General features: G+C 48.1%; 1 protein-coding gene across 6 annotated transcripts in view; it reads left to right on the top strand.

The window, feature by feature from the left end:
• SPATA13 (spermatogenesis associated 13) overlaps window positions 1-21,523 on the top strand; it is a 94,874-nt gene extending 73,351 nt beyond the window's left edge. For 3 of the 6 annotated variants that reach the window (XM_011999933.1, XM_011999938.1, XM_011999935.1), the window contains 8 exons: window positions 332-511; window positions 1,016-1,201; window positions 3,269-3,448; window positions 4,900-5,132; window positions 8,643-8,772; window positions 11,215-11,587; window positions 14,565-14,639; window positions 17,034-21,523. In XM_011999933.1, the coding sequence (XP_011855323.1) occupies window positions 332-511; window positions 1,016-1,201; window positions 3,269-3,448; window positions 4,900-5,132; window positions 8,643-8,772; window positions 11,215-11,587; window positions 14,565-14,639; window positions 17,034-17,209 (1,533 nt within the window). In that variant the 3' untranslated portion in view covers window positions 17,210-21,523. Of the gene's footprint in view, window positions 1-331; window positions 512-1,015; window positions 1,202-3,268; window positions 3,449-4,899; window positions 5,133-8,642; window positions 8,773-11,214; window positions 11,588-14,564; window positions 14,640-17,029 lie in introns of all 6 variants that reach the window. The other 3 variants (XM_011999934.1, XM_011999936.1, XM_011999937.1) reach the window with 3 other exon arrangements.
• The last annotated feature ends 816 nt before the right edge of the window (window positions 21,524-22,339 follow it).

Here is a 22,339-nt window from a genome sequence, read left to right on the forward strand (position 1 = left end):
TCTTGGTTGGGCTGGTCTTGAATTCTTGACCTCAGGTGATCCACCTGCCTCGGCCTCCCAAAGTGCTGGGATTATAGGTGTGAGCCACCACGCCCAGTATAAGGGCTTTCTTTAAAAGCAGGTAGAGATGCCCCTCCTGACTTTGTTTTTCCCCAGTCTGTTCTCCTGGGTTCTCTTTGTGTAACTAGTCACATAGTCAGTGTGGACCAAATGCCACCAGCATATCCAAGTGAGAGGATACCAGTGTCACCCTGAGAGTGCACCTAGCAGCTCCCTCACCCTCCCGCCCACGCGTGCTCTATGCTGAGCACACCCCACTGTCTCCTTTCAGCTGATCAGTGATGGCAACGTGGTCTGCGCAGAAGCCCTGTGGGACCATGTGACCATGGACGACCAGGAACTGGGCTTCAAAGCCGGGGATGTCATCCAGGTTCTGGAAGCTTCCAACAAGGACTGGTGGTGGGGCCGCAGTGAGGACAAGGAGGCCTGGTTCCCCGCGAGCTTTGTCAGAGTAAGTGCGGGGCGCTTGCAGCTTCGTCAGAGTAAGTGCAGGGCGCTTGCAGCTTCGTCAGAGTAAGTGCAGGGCGCTTGCAGCTTCGTCAGAGTAAGTAGGGGGGCGCTTGTTCCCCGCGAGCTTCGTCAGAGTAAGCGTGGGGCGCTTGCAGCTTTTCCAAAGTGTCTGTGGGGGCTGCAGGATCCTTTCGGGTCAGAACTCGCCTTTCATCAGGTCAGCTCTTTTGTAATGGTTAGCTGACATGCAAGTCACACCTGTAAGAAATCAGGCTGGGTCGCAGCCAAAATGTTAACGGAAGGCAAGCGAGTTGCTCGGTGTTTCTCTGTGGTCCTTGTGCCTGCTGGCGCAGCTGCAGCCCTGCTGAGGCCATGAGACTCAGGCGAGGGCCAGGCCGCCTTCTCAACAGGTCACAGGAAAGTAGGAACCTGGGAGGTCTCCTGCCTCTGTTCCGTGCTGCCCTCCCTTGCCCCAAGTCACCTGTCCCCCGTGTGTGGGTTGCAGTTGCGAGTGAATCAGGAAGAGCTGTCAGAGAACTCCATCAGCACCCGCAGTGAGGAGCAGGACGAGGAGGCCAGCCAGAGCCGCCACAGACACTGCGAGAACAAGCAGCAGATGCGGACCAACGTCATCCGGGAGATCATGGACACTGAGCGGGTGTACATCAAACACCTCAGGGACATCTGCGAGGTGGGATGCCAGGCTGGGACCTCACTGAGGGTCACAGTACGAGGTTGCATGAGGTGCCTGGGCTTTCTCCCCACCTCCACCCCCTACCCCTCCATCAGACTCCCACATGTACACACTTACCCACTGCTCGTTTCTCCGCCCCTGCTGTCTGCACTGCTAAGTCTGAGTGCTGCGGCTGTCCTAGCTGTTGCTGGAGGTTTTTTAGAGTCAGGGTCTCTTTTCAGAGGCAAGGCTTTTCTTAGAGATAGGGTCTTGCCCTGTCACCTAGATTGGAGTACAGTGGCATGATCATAGCTCACTGCAGCCTCAAACTCCTGGGCTTTAAGCAATCCTCGCTCCTCAGCCTCCTGAGTAGCTAGGACTACAGGCATGCATCACCACACCCAGCTAATTTTCTAAATTTTATATACAGACAGGGTCTCACTGTGTTGTCGAGGCTGGTCACGAACTCATGGACTGAAGCAATTTTCCTGCCTTGGTTTCTCAAAGTGCTGGGATTAGAGGCGTGAGCCAGTGTGCCCAGCCCCTCTCTTAAGTGCACTCTGCAACTATCTCTGTCAGGACCTAATTCCTGAGATTATTTGAAAAGAATGGCTTTCATAGAACGCACATGCTCACTTGATTTTACCAAGAGTCAAAGGTTTGTTACTCTCTGCAACCCACTGCATCTAATCACCAACTCACAGATGAGACCCTGAGTCATTTAGACACAGATGGGAAAAAATGCGAGTTTTATATTGGTGATATCAGAGGCTATAGTCTAGTGTCATGCTATTCTACTTGGCAACAAATTTTATTTTGTAGTCTTATCCTGATTTCAGAGAGCTTGTCATTAGGAGAGGTGCACCTGAACTTTGTCTTCCTGTGGTATTTTGTGCTTTTATGGATTGTGTACGAGCATCACACTACACTGCTGTTCGCCCTGTCTGCTCGTTGTGGCTCTTCTAGCTATAAATGCTGATATCTGCACTATCCATTCAACGCTGACCATTCCGTGCTGAAGACAAGGTGAAGTCAGAGAACTGCCCGTTCTCTCATCAGATTCGCCAGCCGTGTGGACAGGCCAGTGTTTAGCTTCTTTGTGCCAGCCATCTCATTCTGTGTGAGTGTGTGGCGAAAGAAGCAGTTCTGCGGTGGTATTTAGGGAAATAAGAGGAACTGCCCATGATTATTGAGCATTGACTGTTGCCACCCCTTACCTGGATTAACTCGGCTACCACAGCATTCTCACTGGGCAGGTCCTGTTAACCCGCATTGCAGATGGGGAGACCAAGGCACAGAGAAGTTAAGTGGTGGGGTTGGATTTAAACCCAGGCAGTCTGCCCCAGAACCTGTCCTTTTCTGAACTATTACATTATATTGTTTTCCTGTTAAAATTCATACCAAGTAGTCATTGGTATGTGTTGTACTCCATGGTCAGTTCATTCTATTGAATGTCATGATAACTCTTTTTGAGTTAGCTGCTACATGTATGTACAGCCTTTTCCTCTTACCCCACTAGCTCCTACCCAAGCCATAGTGTAGCCATGGTGTTGCACATAGATAATTAGTGCAAGCCTCAGATTAAAGACCTACAGATTGGTGCTGGCCATAGAAAGGCGGTGCTGGTGGAATCCTCGAGTAAGAGGAATCCTTGCCCTGATGGACAGTGCACAGAGCTGCGTGGGCTATTCAGCAAGCAGTGACATTCTGCATTTGACAAGTCACCTAGGCTGTGAAATGGAATTAGGGTTGGGAGAATGATTATCTGAAGAGTTTGGAAAAACATGTGACGACACCAATTTTTGAGCTCTGGTATTTGAAACTTGTTTCTGGAAACATTACATGGTTTATTGGATCCTAAATCCAACGGCATGAGCCTTTTTGCTTTCTTTTAATTTTAAAACACCTATGGCAAGTTGCAGTCATGGAAGTACGATGACCTCATCAGAGACTCATAGCGGTTAAAATAATTTTCTTTAATTAAAATTCATTCCAAGATCATGGTTTTTAGGCCTACAAAAGCTGTACTAGTCAAATAATTTATTTGGATTTCCAAATGAAAACCATTGCTTCTGTATTTTGCAGGGCTATCTCCGACAGTGCCGCAAGCACACAGGAATGTTCACTGTTGCGCAGCTAGCCACTATTTTTGGAAACATTGAAGATATTTACAAATTCCAGAGAAAGTTTCTGAAAGACCTTGAGAAACAGTACAACAAAGAGGAACCTCACTTGAGTGAAATAGGATCTTGCTTTCTTCAAAATGTGCGTCACCCTTTACTTCATTATTAATAACATCTGGTTACATAATTTTGACGTGCATCTCCACGAACAACAGGAGTCTCTTTAGCTTTATTGTTTGTTTGCTAGATGAATCTTCCATAGAAAGATGTTTCTTCTATCTTACATGCTTATCATATAAACGAAATCTGTATAATCTTGTCTAAATGTCCCAAATTCATTTTTTCAAAACCCTTTTATGTAGTCTGGAATTAGGGGGTTACATCTGGAGTAATTACTTTTTAAAAATTTCTGAGGGTTATGCCGTAAGAACTATGGACTCCTTCCTAGTAATATCCAGTAAGTGTCTGTTACATTTCAGGCACTGTTTCCAAGGTTTTCTAATATTGGCTTGTGTATTGCTATGAGGTGGATATGATTATCTCTCACTTTCTAGTTGAGGAAACTGAGGCCCAGAGAGTAAGTAACCCAAGGCCACGTACCAGTAAGAGGCAGCTGTGAAGGCAGACCCGGGCATGTGGCTCCAGGACACGTGCTTGTGATACTGTAACTGCCTCAGAACCTTCCTGTGATAACATGCATTTATCATTTTTTAACTTATGATTGGCCATTACTACTTACTGCTAGAAGATTTCAGAGGAAGATTTTCGTCCCAGCCCGAATAGCTAAGGAACGGTAAGAGTAATAATAACAACAACGACAGCCCCACCACACCTTCGCTTCCTGGGTGCTGGGCTCAGTAGCTGTCTAGAGTCCTCTGGGGCAGATAGATTTTAAGTGGCTGGGCGTAATGATTTTGTGTTAAGTCAGTCAGCTGGAGGCTGGGCCCCATGTGTGACCTGGGCATATTTGGGACATTGTCACAGGCCTCCTTGTGTGGCCTGTGCAGAAGGTTCCTGCAGGAGCCACCTTAGGACAGGCTGGAGGCCGGGTGGTGGCCTGAGGAAGGTAAGTCCCACAGTGAGGACGGGGGAGTACTGCTACCACCAGGGAAGGGGTCGTGGCGGGCCCAGCCAGGGTGACAGCAGAGAAATGGGAAGAGAGGTGTGTTGAAATGGGCATTTTTGAGGAAAACCTGACAAGACTAGTTTTAAACCGCAAAGAAGAAGCAACCATCAAAACTGCATACATGATTTTCAGCTGAGTTGAAAAAATTTGCGGGAGGGGGACGTTAGAGGCCCTGCTACCCACCTGCCAGGATGAGTGCGAGCGAGGCTAGAAGGAGACCAGGGTGCTGAGTCCCAGGGCAGCCTCGTCCCCAACCGCCTCAGGAGCCTGCCGAAGCACCCCTTCCTGCCGACCAGATAACACTTGTGGAAACCGTGGCAGGACAGCTCGGGCGCCAGCGGATTTCATGCCCTGTCCTTCTTGCAGTCGTCCATCTTCCTCCTTTCTAGGAGTGTCCCTTAGAGAGGGCTGGGATGATGCCCCAGAGGCACCCCAGAAGCTGATGAAGCTGTGCTTTTCCTTCCCAGCAAGAGGGCTTTGCCATCTACTCCGAGTACTGCAACAACCACCCGGGCGCCTGCCTGGAGCTCGCCAACCTCATGAAGCAGGGCAAGTACAGACATTTCTTCGAAGCCTGCCGCCTGCTGCAGCAGATGATTGACATCGCCATCGACGGGTTCCTGCTCACACCGGTGCAGAAGATCTGCAAATACCCGCTGCAGCTGGCCGAGCTGCTCAAGTACACCACACAGGAGCACGGGTGAGGGGCGCGGGTGAGGGGTGGGTGAGGGGCACGGGTGAGGGGGGCGGGTGAGGGTGCTGCTGCCCTTACCTGCAGGCAGCTCTTCACCCCCAGCAGTGATAGGGGGGCTTCAGTGGCAGCCTTAACACTTTGGGCGCTTTGTGGGAGAAGTTTTCAGACCGTTTAGAATGTGTGCAATTAACTCTTGAAGTAGCGTGATTGAAGAGGCTCCAGAATATCCACTCCTAGAGCTGTGACGACGCAAGGGTCGTCCGTGAGCTGTGCCATGAGTGTACGGGGGCTTTTGTTGTTTTGTTACTCCTTATGTTGCTTACCTGTATTTTATAAACGTGCCTTTGAGTACTCAGTGGTTAGTAAAGACCGTTTCTGAGGGAAACAGACCAGTGTGAACGGACAGCCATGACTCTCGTTCTGTCCTGTGCCCCTGAGGCTGACGCAGCTCAGCTCAGAGCAGGATTCTTGATGGCAGAAACGTTACTTGATGGTGACTTACCTAAGCGACTTGTTGTTAAGCAGTCTCTACTTAGCAACATAGAAGGGCTGAGGGCACACACAAGCTTGAACTGTAAAAGGGTGTGGATTGTCAGGGGTGCGAATCCATATGGGGCGGCTGAGAAGACCAGGGCACTGGGCACCTGCTGGGCCCTGAGCCGTTCCTACGCACCAGGGTGCCGACTCTCTGGTCTTTTCCCTGTTCCCTCCTGCTGGAAGCACAGGGCTTGCTTCCACGCTTACCTGAATGCTGCGTCTCCCTTTGAGCTTCCTTGGTGCCTGACTAAGCTCTTCTTGTTACTCACCCTTCTCTTGTTTGAATCTCAGCTTCTCCTGAACAAAAAGCAACAACATACACATTCTGTCTTTATCATCTGCCTTGATTGTTTCTGAATTCCTCTCAGGCCCTTGTTCCCTAGCCATATGATCTCTTCTGGGGGAGCCAGAAGTTACCCTTTGTTTCCTTAATAGCCAACCATCATTTCGTGCATGCACAGAAGGCTTTGTGTGGCTGTACATTAGGCATGTCATCCATTCAGCCTGGGAATGTGCATGCCCGTTCTCCATGCCACGGGAAGATGTCATCACAGCACACCCAGCTGTTTGGTACCTCAGGGTAGCAGTGCTTGGCTCATTCTGAGTTGTCACCTGGCCAGCAGGGACATGATAGTCATAGGACAACTGCTGTGGGCCAGGCTTCAAGCCAGGCTACCCAGGGGCACAAGGGTCTAGGCTAAAGCTGACTCTTTTAGGTGAGAATCGAAACAAGGTCCATGCCCCTGACACAAGGTTTTTTAACTGCACCTGCAGCTCTGGAGCGGGTCATCTCAAAGGGTCCTGATGAGAAGAGGAAGACGGAAGGGATTGTGCCAGGAGGAAACTTCTGTGGCAAACCACAACAGTTCTGGGTTTAGCAGCTAAATATCTCCCTGCAGGGAGTGGAGAGTGAATCATTATTCTTTTGTACTCTCTGCCTCTGAACTCCTGTGGAGAGACAGACTTAAAAAGGGAATTTTCTGGCCGGGCGCCGTGGCTTACATCTGTAATCCCACCACTTTGGGAGACTGAGGCGGCTGGATCACCTGAGATCAGGAGTTTGAGACCAGCCTGGCCAGCATGGTGAAATCCCATCTCTACTAAAATGCAAAAATTAGCTGGGCATGGTGACGGGCACCTGTAATCCTAGCTACTCGGGAGGCTGAGGCATGAGAATCGCTTGAACCCGGGAGGCAGAGGTTGTAGTGAGCTGAGATCACACCATTGCACTCCAACCTGGGCGACAGAGCAAGACTTTGTCACCACCAAAAAAAAAAAAAAAGAGGGGGTGGTGCAGGGGGAACCTTCTTACAATTAGATTGGAAAGTAAAGAATAAGAGCAGGTCACTGAACAATAGACACTAGATATGGGTGTTAGCTAAAGAGTTAGGACTAAAGGAATTAGAAAAAGGAGTTCATTGAGATAGATAAGAGAGAGCTGTATATTTTTTTCTTTTTCTGATGGAGAAATCAGAAAAGGTCAGTAGAAAAAAAAAACAGGGAAGTCAAGAAAGCCACAAAATTGAAGAAAAAAAAATTGTGATTGTAAATATGTTCTACATATTTTCAAAGACATTTTTAAGAAAATGTCTGGACGGCATGATGAGGAGCCAGAACCAAAGACAATAGGAAAGGTAAGAAGCAAAGACTTCTTGGAAGATGTGGGCAGGCAGCTTAGTACATTCTGAGATGGGAAAGCGGGCTCCAGAAGTCCATACTTCACTCTTCAGTAGTTGATTCTCTTCCTTTAAGGGCATTTTTCACCAAGAACATTTGCAGATTTTGGTTTTTTCAAAATAAAAATTAGTCAACATGACAGAAAGTCCCATTTCCTAGTCTTAAGTAAAACAAAGCAAAAATTATTTTTAAAAAACCATTGCAATTCAGTTTTGTCCAGAAAAACTGATTTTGCACCCTTTCTTCATGGCTGGAGGCCTCTTTGGGGGCTCTGTGCCCATTATTTTGGCAGCCCCTGGTGTCATTCTTGCTCCTGCCCTCTGCCCCGCTTCTGAGTGTGAATGGGCCTCTCTGAAGATGGCAGGGTCTGCTCGGTGGGCAGCGTCTGGGGACTTCCCAGGAGCTGGGTTGAACTGTGTTTGGTAAATAGACAATAGAATCTGCTTTCAAGGCGTTCCCATGGCTGTGCAGGATTCTAACTCATTCCGCCTGTGATGAGCGGCCCTGTCTGTCTTGTAAGTTGCCATGGGAAAGTGGAAAATACAGCTCATTAGCTGGATGGTTGGTCTCCCTGGCCCCGCATTATTAACGCTGAGCAAAACCTGAATGGGAAGCTTGCAGATACTGGACGTGCTCTGTGCTAGCCTGTGTGTAGATTAAAACTGTAGTTTCTGCTTTTCCGGTGCCTACAGTTTTAGTGGGCTTGGGAGCGGGGACCTCCTGGGGAGAACATTTTAGCTTGACGTCACTGTGGTGGACGGAAAGCACCAGAAAGGAAGATCTGTTGGTGAGGCGAATGCCATACTGCCATTTCCGTAACTCACCACTTCAGGCGCTTGTCCTCTCCTGTCCTTTCCCGAACAGCATAAAAGATGAAGACTCAGAGCACACAGTCACTTTTGAAAATGGTTAGTGATTTTTAAAGTACTTTATATAGCAAGAGTGGTTGTGTGAGAATCAGAGCCGTGATAAAGACTGTTCTCTCTGTATTAATGAAAGTCACCCATTGTCACCGTGACTAACATTTATTTGTGGCATTCACTGTCATTCATTGTGATTTCTGGGAAATGAGTGAAAACATTTTTATTCCAAAGAATTCCGAATTGCATTGCGTCAGCTCCCTTAACCTATGCAGACTGTAGTCTATTCACAGGGGAACAAGAAAGGGAAACAGCGGCTACGATGTAAATGTCACTTTGTCTAGAGCATTTGTATATGAAGAAGCGCCCCAGTGGGTTATTTTGCCAGTCCTTCTTTGTAAGGTGCATGTTGTGTGATGAAAATTATCCTCCCATCTTGCAGTGATTACAGCAACATAAAGGCAGCGTATGAGGCCATGAAGAATGTGGCCTGTCTGATCAATGAGCGCAAGCGCAAGCTGGAGAGCATCGACAAGATAGCTCGCTGGCAGATGTCCATCGTGGGCTGGGAGGTAAGTGGGAAGCACCCCGCATGATCCCGCGCCACTCGCCCCTCCTGCACCTTTGATCTGGTGCAGACGCACTTTAATATCCTGTGGTCAGTACCTCATACTCTTGGCTTTAATGGTATATATACCATTAATGGTAAATGTGTTTTGAGGCATATTGTTGAATTTAACAGTCAACTATTTTATACCCACCCCCGTAAGAAATAAAGTCTGAAGAGTATCTGCGGTTAGTTTATTGCGGAGCCTCTGTCCCTCCTGGTAGAGGGAGCTCCATGAGAACCGCAGAGGATGTTCCGTTTGCAGCCACATAACTTAGTAGTAGACGTATGGGGGACTCTGGAGTCCCTGCCCACATGTGAATCCTGTGTGATCTGGGCAAGATTAATTTGTTTAACTTACAAACTGGGGAGGAAAATATCACCTACCTCAAAGGCTACCGTGAGCATTTTATAAGATAGTACAGGCCAGGTACAGTGGCTCACACCTGTAATCCCAGCACTTTGGGAGGCCAAAGTGTGAGAATCGCTTGAGCCCAGGTGTTTGAGGCTGGCCTGGCAACCTGTCAAGACCCCATCTCCACAAAAAGGAAAAAAAATCAGCCAGGCATGGTGGCGTACACATGTAGTCCTGGCTGCTCGGGAGGCTGAGTTGGAAGGATCACTTGAGCCTAGGAGGTTGAGGCTGCAGTGAGCCATGATCGTGCCACTGCACTCTAGTCTGGGTGACAGAGCAAGACTCTGTCTCAGAAAAAAAAAAAGGAAAGAGTACAAATACAATGCCTGTAATAATGGCCCAACAAATTCTCTCTCTGTCTCTGTATTTATAAAAACAGTGACAATAGCTAGCACCTGCATGTGTTTACCACGTGTCTGAATGGCACTGATCTGAGCCATTTGTACCTATATGAACTCATTTAATCCTCTCCACCATCCTATGAAGTAAGCACTATTATTATACCCATTTAACAGATGGGAAAACCGAAGCACAGAAAGGTTAAGTAACTTGCCCAAGACCACACAGCTCGAAAGTAGCAGAGCTGGATTCAAACCCAAGCAGGCACCCTGGCTTCAAAGTCCATGTTGGTGACCACTGTCCTCTACTGCCATTAAATTAAGAACAACAAGCAGATGCCATTCAGATTTGTAGACCAAGCTACACTGATTTTACATTTATTAATCGATCAGAACTCACTCTCCCAGAGGACTGAGAAAGTTTGGAGCAAGAAGTTAGGTTTTTAACTGAAGTAGGCTATAGGTGGTGAAAATTGGAGAGAAACGCGTAACTTCAGGGGTCTTACAGGCTTCTGGAGTTTGGGCAGGATCTCAGAGAACACTGAGTCCAACTCTCTTGTTTCGTAAGTGAAGAATCTAGGGCACAGAATTGCTCTAAGCAAGTAAATAGAAGAACTATTTTGGAGTCAGGCTCTTTTGTCTCCAAAAACTACTGTGTATGACTGAGATTAAGGGAGAATCCAATCCTATTTAACAAAGGCCGGTGTCCTACCAAATACCATAAAGTAACATTGGATTAGATTCAACCTAAATATTGTAAAAGTGTGTTTTTCTTCTTGATTTTGGACACTGACATTTAGGGGATAATTTGTCAGAAGTTAATTTCTTGCTGACAGTTTCCCGTCTGGCCTTTTGTTCCTATGACTCTAAAAAAGTTGCGATTCCAGGGAGCTGCCATATACTCAACACAATAATGTCAGGTCCGTAATCACGGTACTGTACCCCTACACGAATGCTTCCTTACGTATAACCCTGCACGCTGTCATTCTTCGAGGCTCTGTTTAGGTCAGCTGCTGTTTCAGATCTTGACTGGGTTCCATTAATTCAGCATGCTGCTTACCAGAGGCTTCAGGCAAGGAAGACCCCCTCAGCTAACACAGAGGTACTATCACAGTTTTCTAGTGAGTAGGAAAACAAAGAAAAGGAAGAAATTTCAGGCACCAGGAGACCAACAAATCCAGGGTTATTGACACAATAACCTTTGAGGCCCTGCCCAGCTGTGAATGGGGACAGGTAGTCGGCAGTCTCAGGTAACTAGAAAGGCTGAGAAAGATTCTCTGTTAGGAGTCTCTTCCGTATCCTAACACCTCAAGGAATCCAAATTGGGAATTTTTTTTGTTTTTTGTTTTTTGTTTTCCTAGAGAGAAGGGTCTTGCTCTGCCCCTCAGGCTGGAGTGTACTGATGTGATCACCACTCACTACAGCCTCAAATTCCTGGGCTCAGGGGATCCTCCTGCCTCAGCCTCCTAAGTAGCTAGGACTACAGGTGTGTGCCACCATGCCTGGCTAATTTTTAAATTTTTATGTAGAGATGGGGTCTTGCTGTGTTGCCCAGGCTGGTCTCAAACTATCCTCCCACCTTGGCTTCCTAAGTAGCTAGGACTACAGCTGTGCTAGAATTGGAAGATCTTAAGATGTGTTTTCATCCTTCCAGGGACTGGATATCTTAGACCGAAGCTCAGAATTGATTCATTCTGGGGAACTGACCAAAATCACTAAGCAAGGCAAAAGCCAGCAGCGGATGTTCTTCCTGTTTGACCACCAGCTGGTGTCCTGCAAGAAGGACCTGCTGCGCAGGGACATGCTGTACTACAAGGGCCGGCTGGACATGGATGAGATGGAGCTTGTGGACCTGGGAGATGGGCGCGACAAGGACTGTAACCTCAGCGTGAAAAATGCCTTCAAGCTCGTCAGTAGGACCACAGACGAGGTTTATTTGTTTTGTGCCAAAAAACAAGAAGACAAGGCAAGGTGGCTGCAGGCCTGTGCAGACGAAAGGAGGCGGGTGCAGGAGGACCAGGAGATGGGTGAGCAGCCCTTGGCCCTGCAGGCACCTTTGCCTCTGCTTGCTGTAATAGCTTCATTCTCCACCACCGTGGGCCCGCTCTGCCCAGCCTTCTCCCTCAGAGCTGGATCCCACCACGGGGAACAGACGAGGGATCTGCAAACCCTAAATACTTCTGAATGTACTTATAAGACAGACCATGTCAGATGTCGTTACTACAACTAACATTTGTTCAGTATTTACCTTGTGCCAGACATTCCGTGGCCCATTTATAGAGATTGTCTCATTGAATCCCTATGAGGTGGTTACTGTTATACCCAATTTACAGATGAGAAAATTGAGGCTTATGGAACTGGCCCACTCTTGCCCTGTGGCCACATAACATTTAAATCCAGCACTTTGGATGCCACATGCAGGGTAGAAGAATAAATAATAAAACCAGCTCAGCGTAACCCCAGAGATGGAACCCCACTATGGTGACCATCACCCAGGGTATCAGAAGTATCATGTGGGCCGGGCACTGTGGCTCATGCCTGTAATCCCAGCACTTTGGGAGGCCGAGGCAGGCGGATCACAAGGTCAGGAGATGGAGACCATCCTAGCTAACACAGTGAAACACCATCTCTACTAAAAATAGAAAAAATTAGCCAGGCATGGTGGTGGGCACCTGTAGTCCCAGCTACTCGGGAGGCTGAGGCAGGAGAATGGTGTGAAGCCAGGAGGTGGAGCTTGCAGTGAGCCAAGATTGTGCACCTGCACTGCAGCCTGGGCGACAGAGCGCGACTCCGTCTCAAAAAAAAAAAAAAGTATCATCTCGTGATGCTGGAGGCCTCCCCTTTGGCTGTGCCCGTGCAGTACCTTCAGGGTGCCTCACTGCCACAGTTGATCCACACCCAGCAGCCTGCCCACATGCTGCCCATCTCTCCCTATGAAACTCAGAACACCGCGTCGTCCATTGCAGTTAAGGCGATGGTCCTTCACACCCAGTGTTACATTCGTACGTCTTTGGTTTGTCTTCCCAGCTTCTGCTGACCTGGTGGTGCTGTGTGGCCCCTGAGAACGAAGCTGCCATGCCTGGCATTAATGATGGCAGCACCCATAGTCTCTGAGCCCCTGTTTCATTGCCTCCCAAACTCTTTAGGGTTTTGAGCACAATCTGTTGCATGGAAGTCAGGGGCCACAGTGAAGGATATTTATCTCTGCAGCCCAAGTGAGCCCAGCCCTCAAAAGTCGTGGTCCAGGGTGGAGGGGAGCCAGCGTACCCCCCTCCCCATCCTTGCCCACTGCCATGAGGACAGAACTGAAAACCAGGAAGTGCTTTTTCTGTCCTCCCCAGCCACTGGCTCTAAGCTTGGCTACGGAATTTGGTCTCACCCACAGGAGGTTTTGTGAGATTCTGCAGTAGAGTTGGAGGGATTTACAAGTTGGTCAGGCTAAAGCGGAAGCAGGGATCTCCCTGGAAACACTCAGTGGGTGGACGTTGGCCTGGATTTGGGCCACTCTAAGATACAGAGCTCCCCACATCACAGGCAGCCCCTTACACCAAGTGTCGGGGTGTCCTTTAGACTAAAAGGAAATCTGATTCCCAGCAACAGCCACAGATTATTGGTGCAGACTCTGGGGCCCCATTGGAATAGGGTTAATCACTCTCGTGCCCAGAATTCATTCAAAGATGACAGTTATTAAAATGCAAAACGACAGAGCCACAAAATCTTAGTTTTACTCGTCATATGATGTTGTCTAGTGCGGGCCCTGAAGTCATCTGTAAGTCAGAGTGTTTGGGTTCTGAAGACGGCACTATTTGCCGGGGGGCAGGGGGTGGGGGCATCCTACACCCTTTCAACAGTGTCTCTCAAAAGAAAGGAAAGGAGGGGCCTCGTGATGCCCTTTGCTGTGTGATGCTCCCCATGGCCAGTGGTCAGAGGACGCGAGTGTATGACTGAGGCACTCCTGAGCCAGTAAGTCTGGAAACTGGCGCATGTGTGATAAAACTGGACGCATTCCTTGCCTGGAATGTTTTGGCAGCCCTCATGCTTCATGCATGTGTGTGGGTAGACACTTTATGTAGTAGGTCAGAGAGAATGGACACGAAGGGCCTTGGAGGCAGGGACAGCCCAGTGGCCAGCAAACAGAGCCTGAGCCCGACGTCAGGACATTCTGGGACAGATACTGGGCATGTGAAGGAGTCAGGGCCAGGGGAGCAGAGTGGGCAGAGGTAGAGAGGGAACCTCAGGAGTGAGCCAGGCAGTGCGAGCTAGCAGACGCAGGGCCTGGGTCACCTCTGCCAAGCTGGAGCGAGCACCTGCCTCCAGGAGGAAGGCTTCCCTCGGGAGAAGGCAGGGCCCCAGCACCCAGCCCTGGCGATTCAGCTCTGTCCTTCCTTCTCCTTCCCCACATCCTGCGAAGCCAAGGGTTGCCTCGTCTTCTTTCCGGTGACTCTTGTTTCACGCAGTTCGCGCACTGCACACGTACACTGTGACTGTGCTACTGGACTTGACAGTGAGGGAACGCGCAGGGCACACACTGCGCACAGCTGGGGTACGGAATCCGGTTCCTGCTACTCACATGCTACCTTTGTTCAGGGTGTAACTGCTAGCGTGCAAAGCTCTCGTAGCGTGTGGGTGAACAGGCCCTGGGACTCTTTGCTCTGTGCTCTCCTTCTGCGGCCTCATCCTTTAGGTTATAATTGGGATGACCCTGTGTGAACATTTGCCCAGGAGCATCGGGCTTCACACAGACATCCTGCATTCTCGTGGGCACCACCCCGTTTCACTCTCCAAGCTCTCCGGGTTTGCAGGACAACCACATGGCCACCTTGGCGATAATCCTTGTGACTTCCCTTTTGCTGGTCTTCAACCTGTCCGGGTCCTTTGAGGATTAAGGTTCTTGGTCTCAGGTTATGGTGGTAACGTCAATGGTGATATGGGCTGTGATGCAAGTTTTGCTCTGAAACATGTCCACATGTTCTGAATGTATGTCGCATTTATTTCTAAATGCAGGAATGGAAATTTCAGAAAACCAGAAGAAACTTGCCATGTTAAATGCTCAAAAGACAGGACATGGAAAGTCGAAAGGTAAGTTATGGAGAAGGCTTTGTCTCCTTAATGCTTATCAGTATTCTCCTGAAAATGGGGAGCATACCCCAAGTTGTCAGCCTGTGACCAGCTTGGAGTAAGGAGAACAGTAGAAGTTAGAACTCAAGGGCAGGTCCAGAAGTGGGGGCAGGTGAAGGTGGCCTGTGTTTGGTTTTGAATGTGCATCAGTGTTTGCTCCCATTGGGATGTGGGCGTAGGAAACCTTCAGAGGTTCTGCCAGAGCGTGGCAGACCTCCTTGCCCGCCGGCGGCCCCTCCGCTCCCCTCCCCCAAGTGCTGATGGTGTTAGCCACCGGGTCACGCACATCACCAGTCTCAGGCAAACCAAGGCCTCGTGCCTCTTTTAGGCATGAGAGGACAAAATCTCAAACCCCAAACTGCTTATCAGCTGTAGGCTGGATATAGTCTAGTTTAAGTAAGAAAAAGATGTAAAGGCTCGGTACATCAGGCAAGGAGTTAGACCAAAAAAGACACATGAGGGCCGGGCGTGGTGGCTCAAGCCTGTAATCCCAGCACTTTGGGAGGCCGAGACGGGCGGATCATGAGGTCAGGAGATCAAGACCATCCTGGCTAACCCAGTGAAACCCCGTCTCTACTAAGAAATACAAAAATCTAGCCGGGTGAGGTGACGGGCGCCTATAGTCCCAGCTACTCGGAAGATTGAGGCAGGAGAATGGCGTAAACCTGGGAGGCGGAGCTTGTAGTGAGCTGAGATCCGGCCACTGCACTCCAGCCTGGGTGACGGAGCCAGATTCCATCTCAACAAAAAAAGACACATGAGCTGATTTAGGGCAGTGATCCCCTAACCTCCACGCACATTAGAATCCCCGGGGCAGCTATTCAAAAATGCCCAAGCTGCGTACTCAGGGCTCTGATGAACTAAGATCTGTCCACGCTGCCAGTAGTGCAGATATCTGGCCCAGCAGGAATTCAAATAATAAGATTTTTTCCCAAAAAATATGCACTGCATTCTTAGAAACTTTATTCCAGTCACCTTTCTACTGTAAAAGGGATTTAGCCTATGAAATTTATCTCTGTTCATATTTTCCTGACTGCAAATGCAAAAGCAAGGACCAGTGAATCCCAGGACTGCAGCAGGCCACTGACTGAAAGGCCAGGAGGAGCTCCTTCCCCAAACCACACTGAGCACTCCACTGCTTTCTCTGTGCAAATGCAGAATTTATTTTCCCCACTAAGTTACAAGTATCTTTAAAGCAGAAAAACCCATGTTATTACTTTTTTAAAATCTCCACTTCTAATGTCAGGTTACTAGTAAATCAGTTTGTCAGAATACATTGTTTTCTGTCCGTATCTTCTGAGAGTCACTCACCCCGCAGCCGGGCTCCTCAGAACGGAAGGACTGCTGACACTCACGGGTGGCCACCGGGTGGGACGCGGTGCCTGGGTTATCTGATTTCTTCCTTCCTGCCACCTCGGGAGATAGGGAGAGCCTTCTGTCAGGTCAGGGGCAGGGGTGGGTTCTGAGCCAAGGCCTTCCTGCTTTCAGAGCCCACCCTCTTCGTGCCGTGCTGACTTACACAGTTACCTTTTGATCTGATCGCTAATCTTAATAAACCTAAATTACCTCTGCACAGATGAAAAATACCTAGGCCAGTGAAGTTTTGATTAGAGTGATTACGTATTGGGGGCACAGTTCTAAGCACTTTACTTCTATTAATTCATTTAATTCCCATAGCAACCCCATAGTACTGTAATCCCCATTTTAGGGATTGGGGAACCAAGGGGTAGAGAAATCAAATAATTTCCCCAGTAATCCCAGCCGGTAAATGGCACAGAAGAATTTGGGCCGAGGCAGCACGAGCTCCAGACTTCCATTTAGAGCATTTTACTGCTATTCACCGTGACCGTCAGTCTGGCTCGGATTCCGCCACTCCCCACTGCGTGTCCTGGCATTCAGTTTCTTTCCCTGTCTAGTTGTTGTCATAATACCCTCCTTGGAGGCTTTTTGGGAGATTTCAGTGACAGAGACTGTGTCAAGCTCCACACGGAGTACCTGAACATAGCAAGCATAGCTACTGGACCTTCTTTTTGGTTAATGTGAATTAGGAATTAGCTCTCTACAAAAAAATACAAAAATTAGCTGGGCATGGTGGCACACACCTGTAGGTGCAGCTACTTAGGAGGCTGAGGTGGGAGGATCGCTTGAGCCTGGGAGGTAGAGATTGCAGTGATCCAAGCTCACACCACTGCACTCCAGCCTGGGCGACAGAGTGAGACCCTGTCTAAAAAAAAAAAAAAAAAAAAAGAATTAGCTGAGAACTTGGACTTGGAGTCTCAGCATTTTCATTTTTTTCCTTTTTGGTTAACAAGTGACCCTCAGTCCCTGTTCCATCTCTCTCCCCTCCCGAGTCAGGCTACAACAGGTGCCCCGTGGCCCCACCGCACCAGAGCCTGCACCCCATCCACCAGCGCCACATCACTATGCCCACAAGCGTCCCCCAGCAGCAGGTATTTGGCCTGGCGGAACCCAAAAGGAAGCCCTCGCTCTTCTGGCACACCTTCAACAGGCTCACCCCCTTCCGGAAATGAAAACAGGAGGCTGTGCTTCCACGGAGCTGGGTGTCAAGAGGAGAACTGTCTTTGTTTCTTGTGTGCTTCAATCCAGGGAAGGTTTCTTGGACCCAGTGATAAAAACTTCCTTTTTGGGATCAATGAAGGAGAAAAGGTCTTGGAATCACCTTCAGTCTTTGGAGACCCAGCTGCCTTTGTGGAAGGGAGGAGATGGTCATGACACAAAGCTTTATCAAAACTATACAGAAACACCCGTGACCCACTAGGAGATGGCCCAGATGTGGGACCCGGTACTGTGCTCTACAGTGAGTGGTGAGGCAGTAGCTGAAGCCACCCCCGCTGATGGTGAGCAAGTGCTGCCGCTGGTCCAAACACAGCATCCAGGGCTTTGCAGCTCCTACGGGGTGACGAGGTTAGAGGATCGCTTCGGCGTTTGATTTTCAAGGATGTCGTCAAGACAGGGTTGACACAATGCTGCACATGTCTGGTCACACTTAGAAATTGAGCTCTTACTCTCTTCTGTAACACGGGGGGACGTACAGCTGCCGTGGAGCTGACCACGGTGTTCCCTGGCATTGTCCACACAGATGCTAAATGGTAGTACAGACGTCATCCTGCAAGGTTCCTCTTCCTGCAAGCAAAGGGGAGAGAAAGAAGATGCATCTGTCACCTTCCTCGCAGTCCTCAGTGCAGAGCAACTTACGCATCCTCAAGAATCCACTGCTTTCCAGGCAAGGAGGGAGAAATCCTCCTGCACACTGGCTTTGTCCCGAAGTCGGTTCCCTCCTGCCCGCACATCTTGAGTAACTCCGAGCAGAAATCACGTCTTGCCCACATACTGTAACCTAAGAAACTGCTATTCAAGGCTGGGCACGGTGGCTCATGCCTGTAATCTCAGCACTTTGGGAGGCCAAGGCAGGTGGATCACCTGAGGTCAGGAGTTCAAGACCAGCCTGGCCAACATTGCAAAGCCCAGTCTCTACTAATAATACAAAAATTAGCTGGGCATGGTGGCGCATGCCTGTAATCCCAGCTACTGGGGAGACTGAGGTAGGAGAATCTTTTGAACCCAGGAGGCAGAGGTTGCAGTGAGCTGAGATCGCACCATTGCATTCCAACCTAGGGGATGGAGCAAGACTATGTCTCCAAAAAAAAAAAAGAAAAAAAAACTGCCATTCAAACAACTGTTTGCAATATAAAAAGCTCATTTACTCTAGTATTTATGATACAGTGAATATGAAAATGCACTGGTCAGAAGGCATTCGCAAAAAGCCGCACTGCTCCCGACATCGTCGTTACCAGTGAAATCGCAAAGACAGGCAAAGCAGTCCTGCTTCTTGGGAATCAGAAGCTGCCTTTATCCCATAAAGCCAAACAGTAGGGCATAACTGTGTCACCTGAGCATGTCATCAGGCTTCTGAGGACTTGTTCTTTGTAAAAGAGACCTTCACAAAATATCTTGGCTCTGAGATAGCAGTCTTTATTAACAAAGGCCAAGCCCCCCGAAAACCGCAAAAAAACAACCCCCTTTCCTTGGCCGGGGTGGAAAATTTTAAGAAAAAAACTTTAAACAAGGCCAAAAAAAGCAAGCCCCGCAACAAAAAAGCCCCTTCAAACCCCCCAAGGCCCCGGAAAAGAAAAAACGGGGGAAAACGGTAAAGGAATTCTAATTGAAAAACCCAATTTTGGAAGCAAACCCCGCAAAAGTTTTTTTCCAAAAAGCCCAAGGTTGAAAAAAAAAAAAGCCGGGAAGGCAAAAAAAAAGGTGTATTCTTCAGTCTGCAGGTGTGGGCACCTCCCTTCTCCCCTGAAGCCCCCCACATCCAGAGCCATTCCTGAGGGGTGACATCATGAATCAAGAAAACATAACCTTTGTCCTCTCGGGTGAAGCCTTGGAACATTCTGTGACGGCTGATGTCCGTTCTGAGCCACCTTGGCACGCGTGCTTATGGGCAGCATTGCTAAGGGTTCAGGTGCCCTGTGGCTGGCAGCCCCTGAGTTGCTTCTGTGGACCATCATGCCGCGCAGCGTGTCCTGAGACTGAAGTGGCTGCAGGAAGGAGCTTCTGGAGAGGTCCTGTGGCATGTGGGGGCGTGCGTTTCCTTCTTGAACAGACATTCCAACTTTAGTTGTGTTTATAGAACTGACCTTCTTACTAACAAAACACAATGATATATTTTGGAAACTACACTTAATATGTTTTTCCTGCACACCTAGCAATAACTGTAGGGGTCTCTGCTAGGGTTGTTTTTGTATGTACAGCAATTTTGAACAAATTATTTTAAATGTAATATAAGAGAATTCGTTTAAGGAAGTAAAGAGAATCATTTGCTGATGTTACATTTTCAGTGAGGATTCAGTAATTTAAGAGTCATCCTTAGGGCTTCCATTTCCTAATATTTATTCATGGGTAATGAAGAAATGCTTTGCATTTTGTGGCGAGTCCTAATTTATTTTCCAGCTGAGCCCTGACTTCCGGTTCCCACCTACCTCCATGGACTTCCTAACAGAGACTCATGAATACCAGGACATGTTTTTGTTAAATCAGGTTCCGTTCATTGCCCCGGTCAGTTTTATACAGTATGAGGGTCACTCGATGAAAGATCTTTCCTGGGTAGATCCTGCTTCGCCGTTCCGGTGATTCTGAAAACCGCTAACATTTTTAAAAGGCTAGAACATCCTTTGTCTTCTTGAGAATCCGCATGTCTGGCTTGGGTTTTATTACCACCTGCCTGAGTTCTTCAAAGAATAGAAGGCTCGAGTATTCTCATTTTCCGTTTGCCAAACTTCCTTCTGATTTGAGTCACGTGTTCCACTTGGAAAAAAAGGGAACAGAGAGCCTCCCCCATGGACAGTGTATGAATTTCACTGGGAATCTTGCTGTCTCCAGTCTCTCTGCCTTTCTCTTTTTTTAACCTTACATGACATAATATTATAGATGGGCCAAAAAAAAAAAAAAAAGATGACATAACATTTTGAGGAATTTCACCTATTCCGTTCTTCATGTTTGAAAATTTGTCGACTTTGTTAGCAGACGGTTGAAGTAGCCGTGGATCAAAAGCAGCCTTTTCAATTGTGATCATGCCTAAAACATATAAAAACCCTGCAGTAGATTATAAGCAATTATAAAATCATAAAATGGAATGTTTGCAGAATCCTGGAGCAGTAGCTTTCTTTGTCTTTGGCCTGCAGACTGCGAAGAGGGCAGCAGTAGTGCGCCAGAGCTTCCCTGGGATACCAGCCACGTGGCTGCTTTTCATTCGATCTGATTTTTGTTTCCCACTGTAGATCTGATTTTGTAGTTGAAAACATTTCACCATCAAACACTATTTCTGAATATCGTGCCTTTTTTATACCTAGCCTAGATGAAAACCGATGCCATTCTTATTCAGAAAATCCCCCCATCCTACATGACTGTTACCTAGACATAAAGCAAAAGTGCATTTAATTCAAAATTTGATTCACAATAGAAGTATTTTGTAAAAGCCAGCTGAACCAGCGTTTTACCAGGTGGAAATCTCTGCAAGCCAAATTGCTGATACTCCTTCATACAAATCAACTTGGTGTCCTAGCCAGAATGGAACAGCGTAATGACCTGGAGTTCGGGGGAGTATTTCTGCTCTATTACTTGTCAGGGAGAGAAGAAAGTTAGAAGTGTCCCTCAAACGACAGTGTCAAGAACTAGGAATAAATGTTCTTTCACCAGCTCACAGGCCAGAAATGCGGGACCCAAGTCAACTAGGTGAAACTTACTAGCAGACCCAGCTTTTCCATAATAACCTAATCTGCAAATCAGTTTATTAAAGTTTCCCTTGGCTGATATTGTTGTTTTCAGGATGCAATGAAAGTGGATTTCAGAAGGCTTTGGAAAAATAAGTGGAACATGACTGATAAAAAAAAAAAAAAAGCAAAAGCTTAAATATTTGATGTAAGGTTACTTACCTACAACATACTTTACATTGTTGCCTTTAGTTATCTCACAGGCACTGACGTTTTATATTTAGAAAATACTTTTAACCTTTCTAATCTTTTTTGTAAATATTAGTGTCCGTTGTATATGACTTGCTAACTTACTTTGCAAGACTTTGGACAACATTTTAGCTCGTTAACTTCAAGATGATGTGTCATCTATATAGGTCAAAGGATGGGACTTCTGAACTGAGGAATTCGCTGTTGGCAGCCGAAGTATGATGTACAAGACTGATGTAACTTGATATGTATTTTTGTTGAAGTTTTTTTGTAAAAAAAAAAAAAATATTTACAAGGTTATTTGATTTTTTAAATGCTGTGAATCTATATTTGTTGTTTTGTATATTAAAATCATTTGCCAAACTCGTTCTGATGATGCATTTGAGTAGCAGCCTTTATTAACAGGAGGAAGTGGAGAGCTGGGGGTGCGGGGGCTTCTGGGATTTGTAGTGCCTCTGCTGCCCTGATGTCCCTAGACTTCTCAGTGGCAACAACTCATCCATTCAGGAGCTCCATGTAACCCCTGGGTAGGCGTGGGAGAGGGAGGGCTCCGAGGGCAACCTAGGGGGGCCCCCCTGGCTTGAGAAAAGCCAGTGGTTGGAGTAAGAGGGATGTGGAAGGCAGCAGTGGGATGGGGCCGCTTTTGCTAGGGATCATGGAGAGGAGACAGAGAGAACTGACTGTCCCCTCTGACTGCCCCTGAAGGCTAGGCCCGGCCACAGGAGCTGTGTTAGTGGCCCTGCTCACTCACCCTTTGCGGGTGGGTAGATTAGAATTTCCTTCTCTAACAGCTCAGAAGAGCTCAGTCAACAGCCCATTGTTTGCTGTGGCTGTAATCAGAAAAGGATTCCTATGAAGGCTGCCAAGTGGCTCCTCCCCACTTTTTGTTCACTCCTAACAGCCACCTGCTTCCCAAAGTGAGCTGCGCCCCCTCCTTGGGCTGCACTGGGGAGGGCGGGCACTAGGGTGCGGAGGGGGCGAGCCCCACAACCCACAGGGCAGCGCATAGTGGCACCATGTATAGCAGAGAGTGAAAGGGATGGGGGTGGCATTTTCTTCCAGGGGAGTTGTGGGGAGATGACCTAACATAAGCGCGCCCCTGCTCTGCACCTGCGAGACGGGCAAAGCTGGAGAGAACCGAGCTGAGCCTGGGCCGCAGCACCCCGAGGCTGGAGACGC

The sequence above is a fragment of the Mandrillus leucophaeus genome, unplaced genomic scaffold, assembly GCF_000951045.1.
Source record: "Mandrillus leucophaeus isolate KB7577 unplaced genomic scaffold, Mleu.le_1.0 Scaffold61, whole genome shotgun sequence".
Lineage (NCBI taxonomy): Eukaryota > Metazoa > Chordata > Mammalia > Primates > Cercopithecidae > Mandrillus > Mandrillus leucophaeus.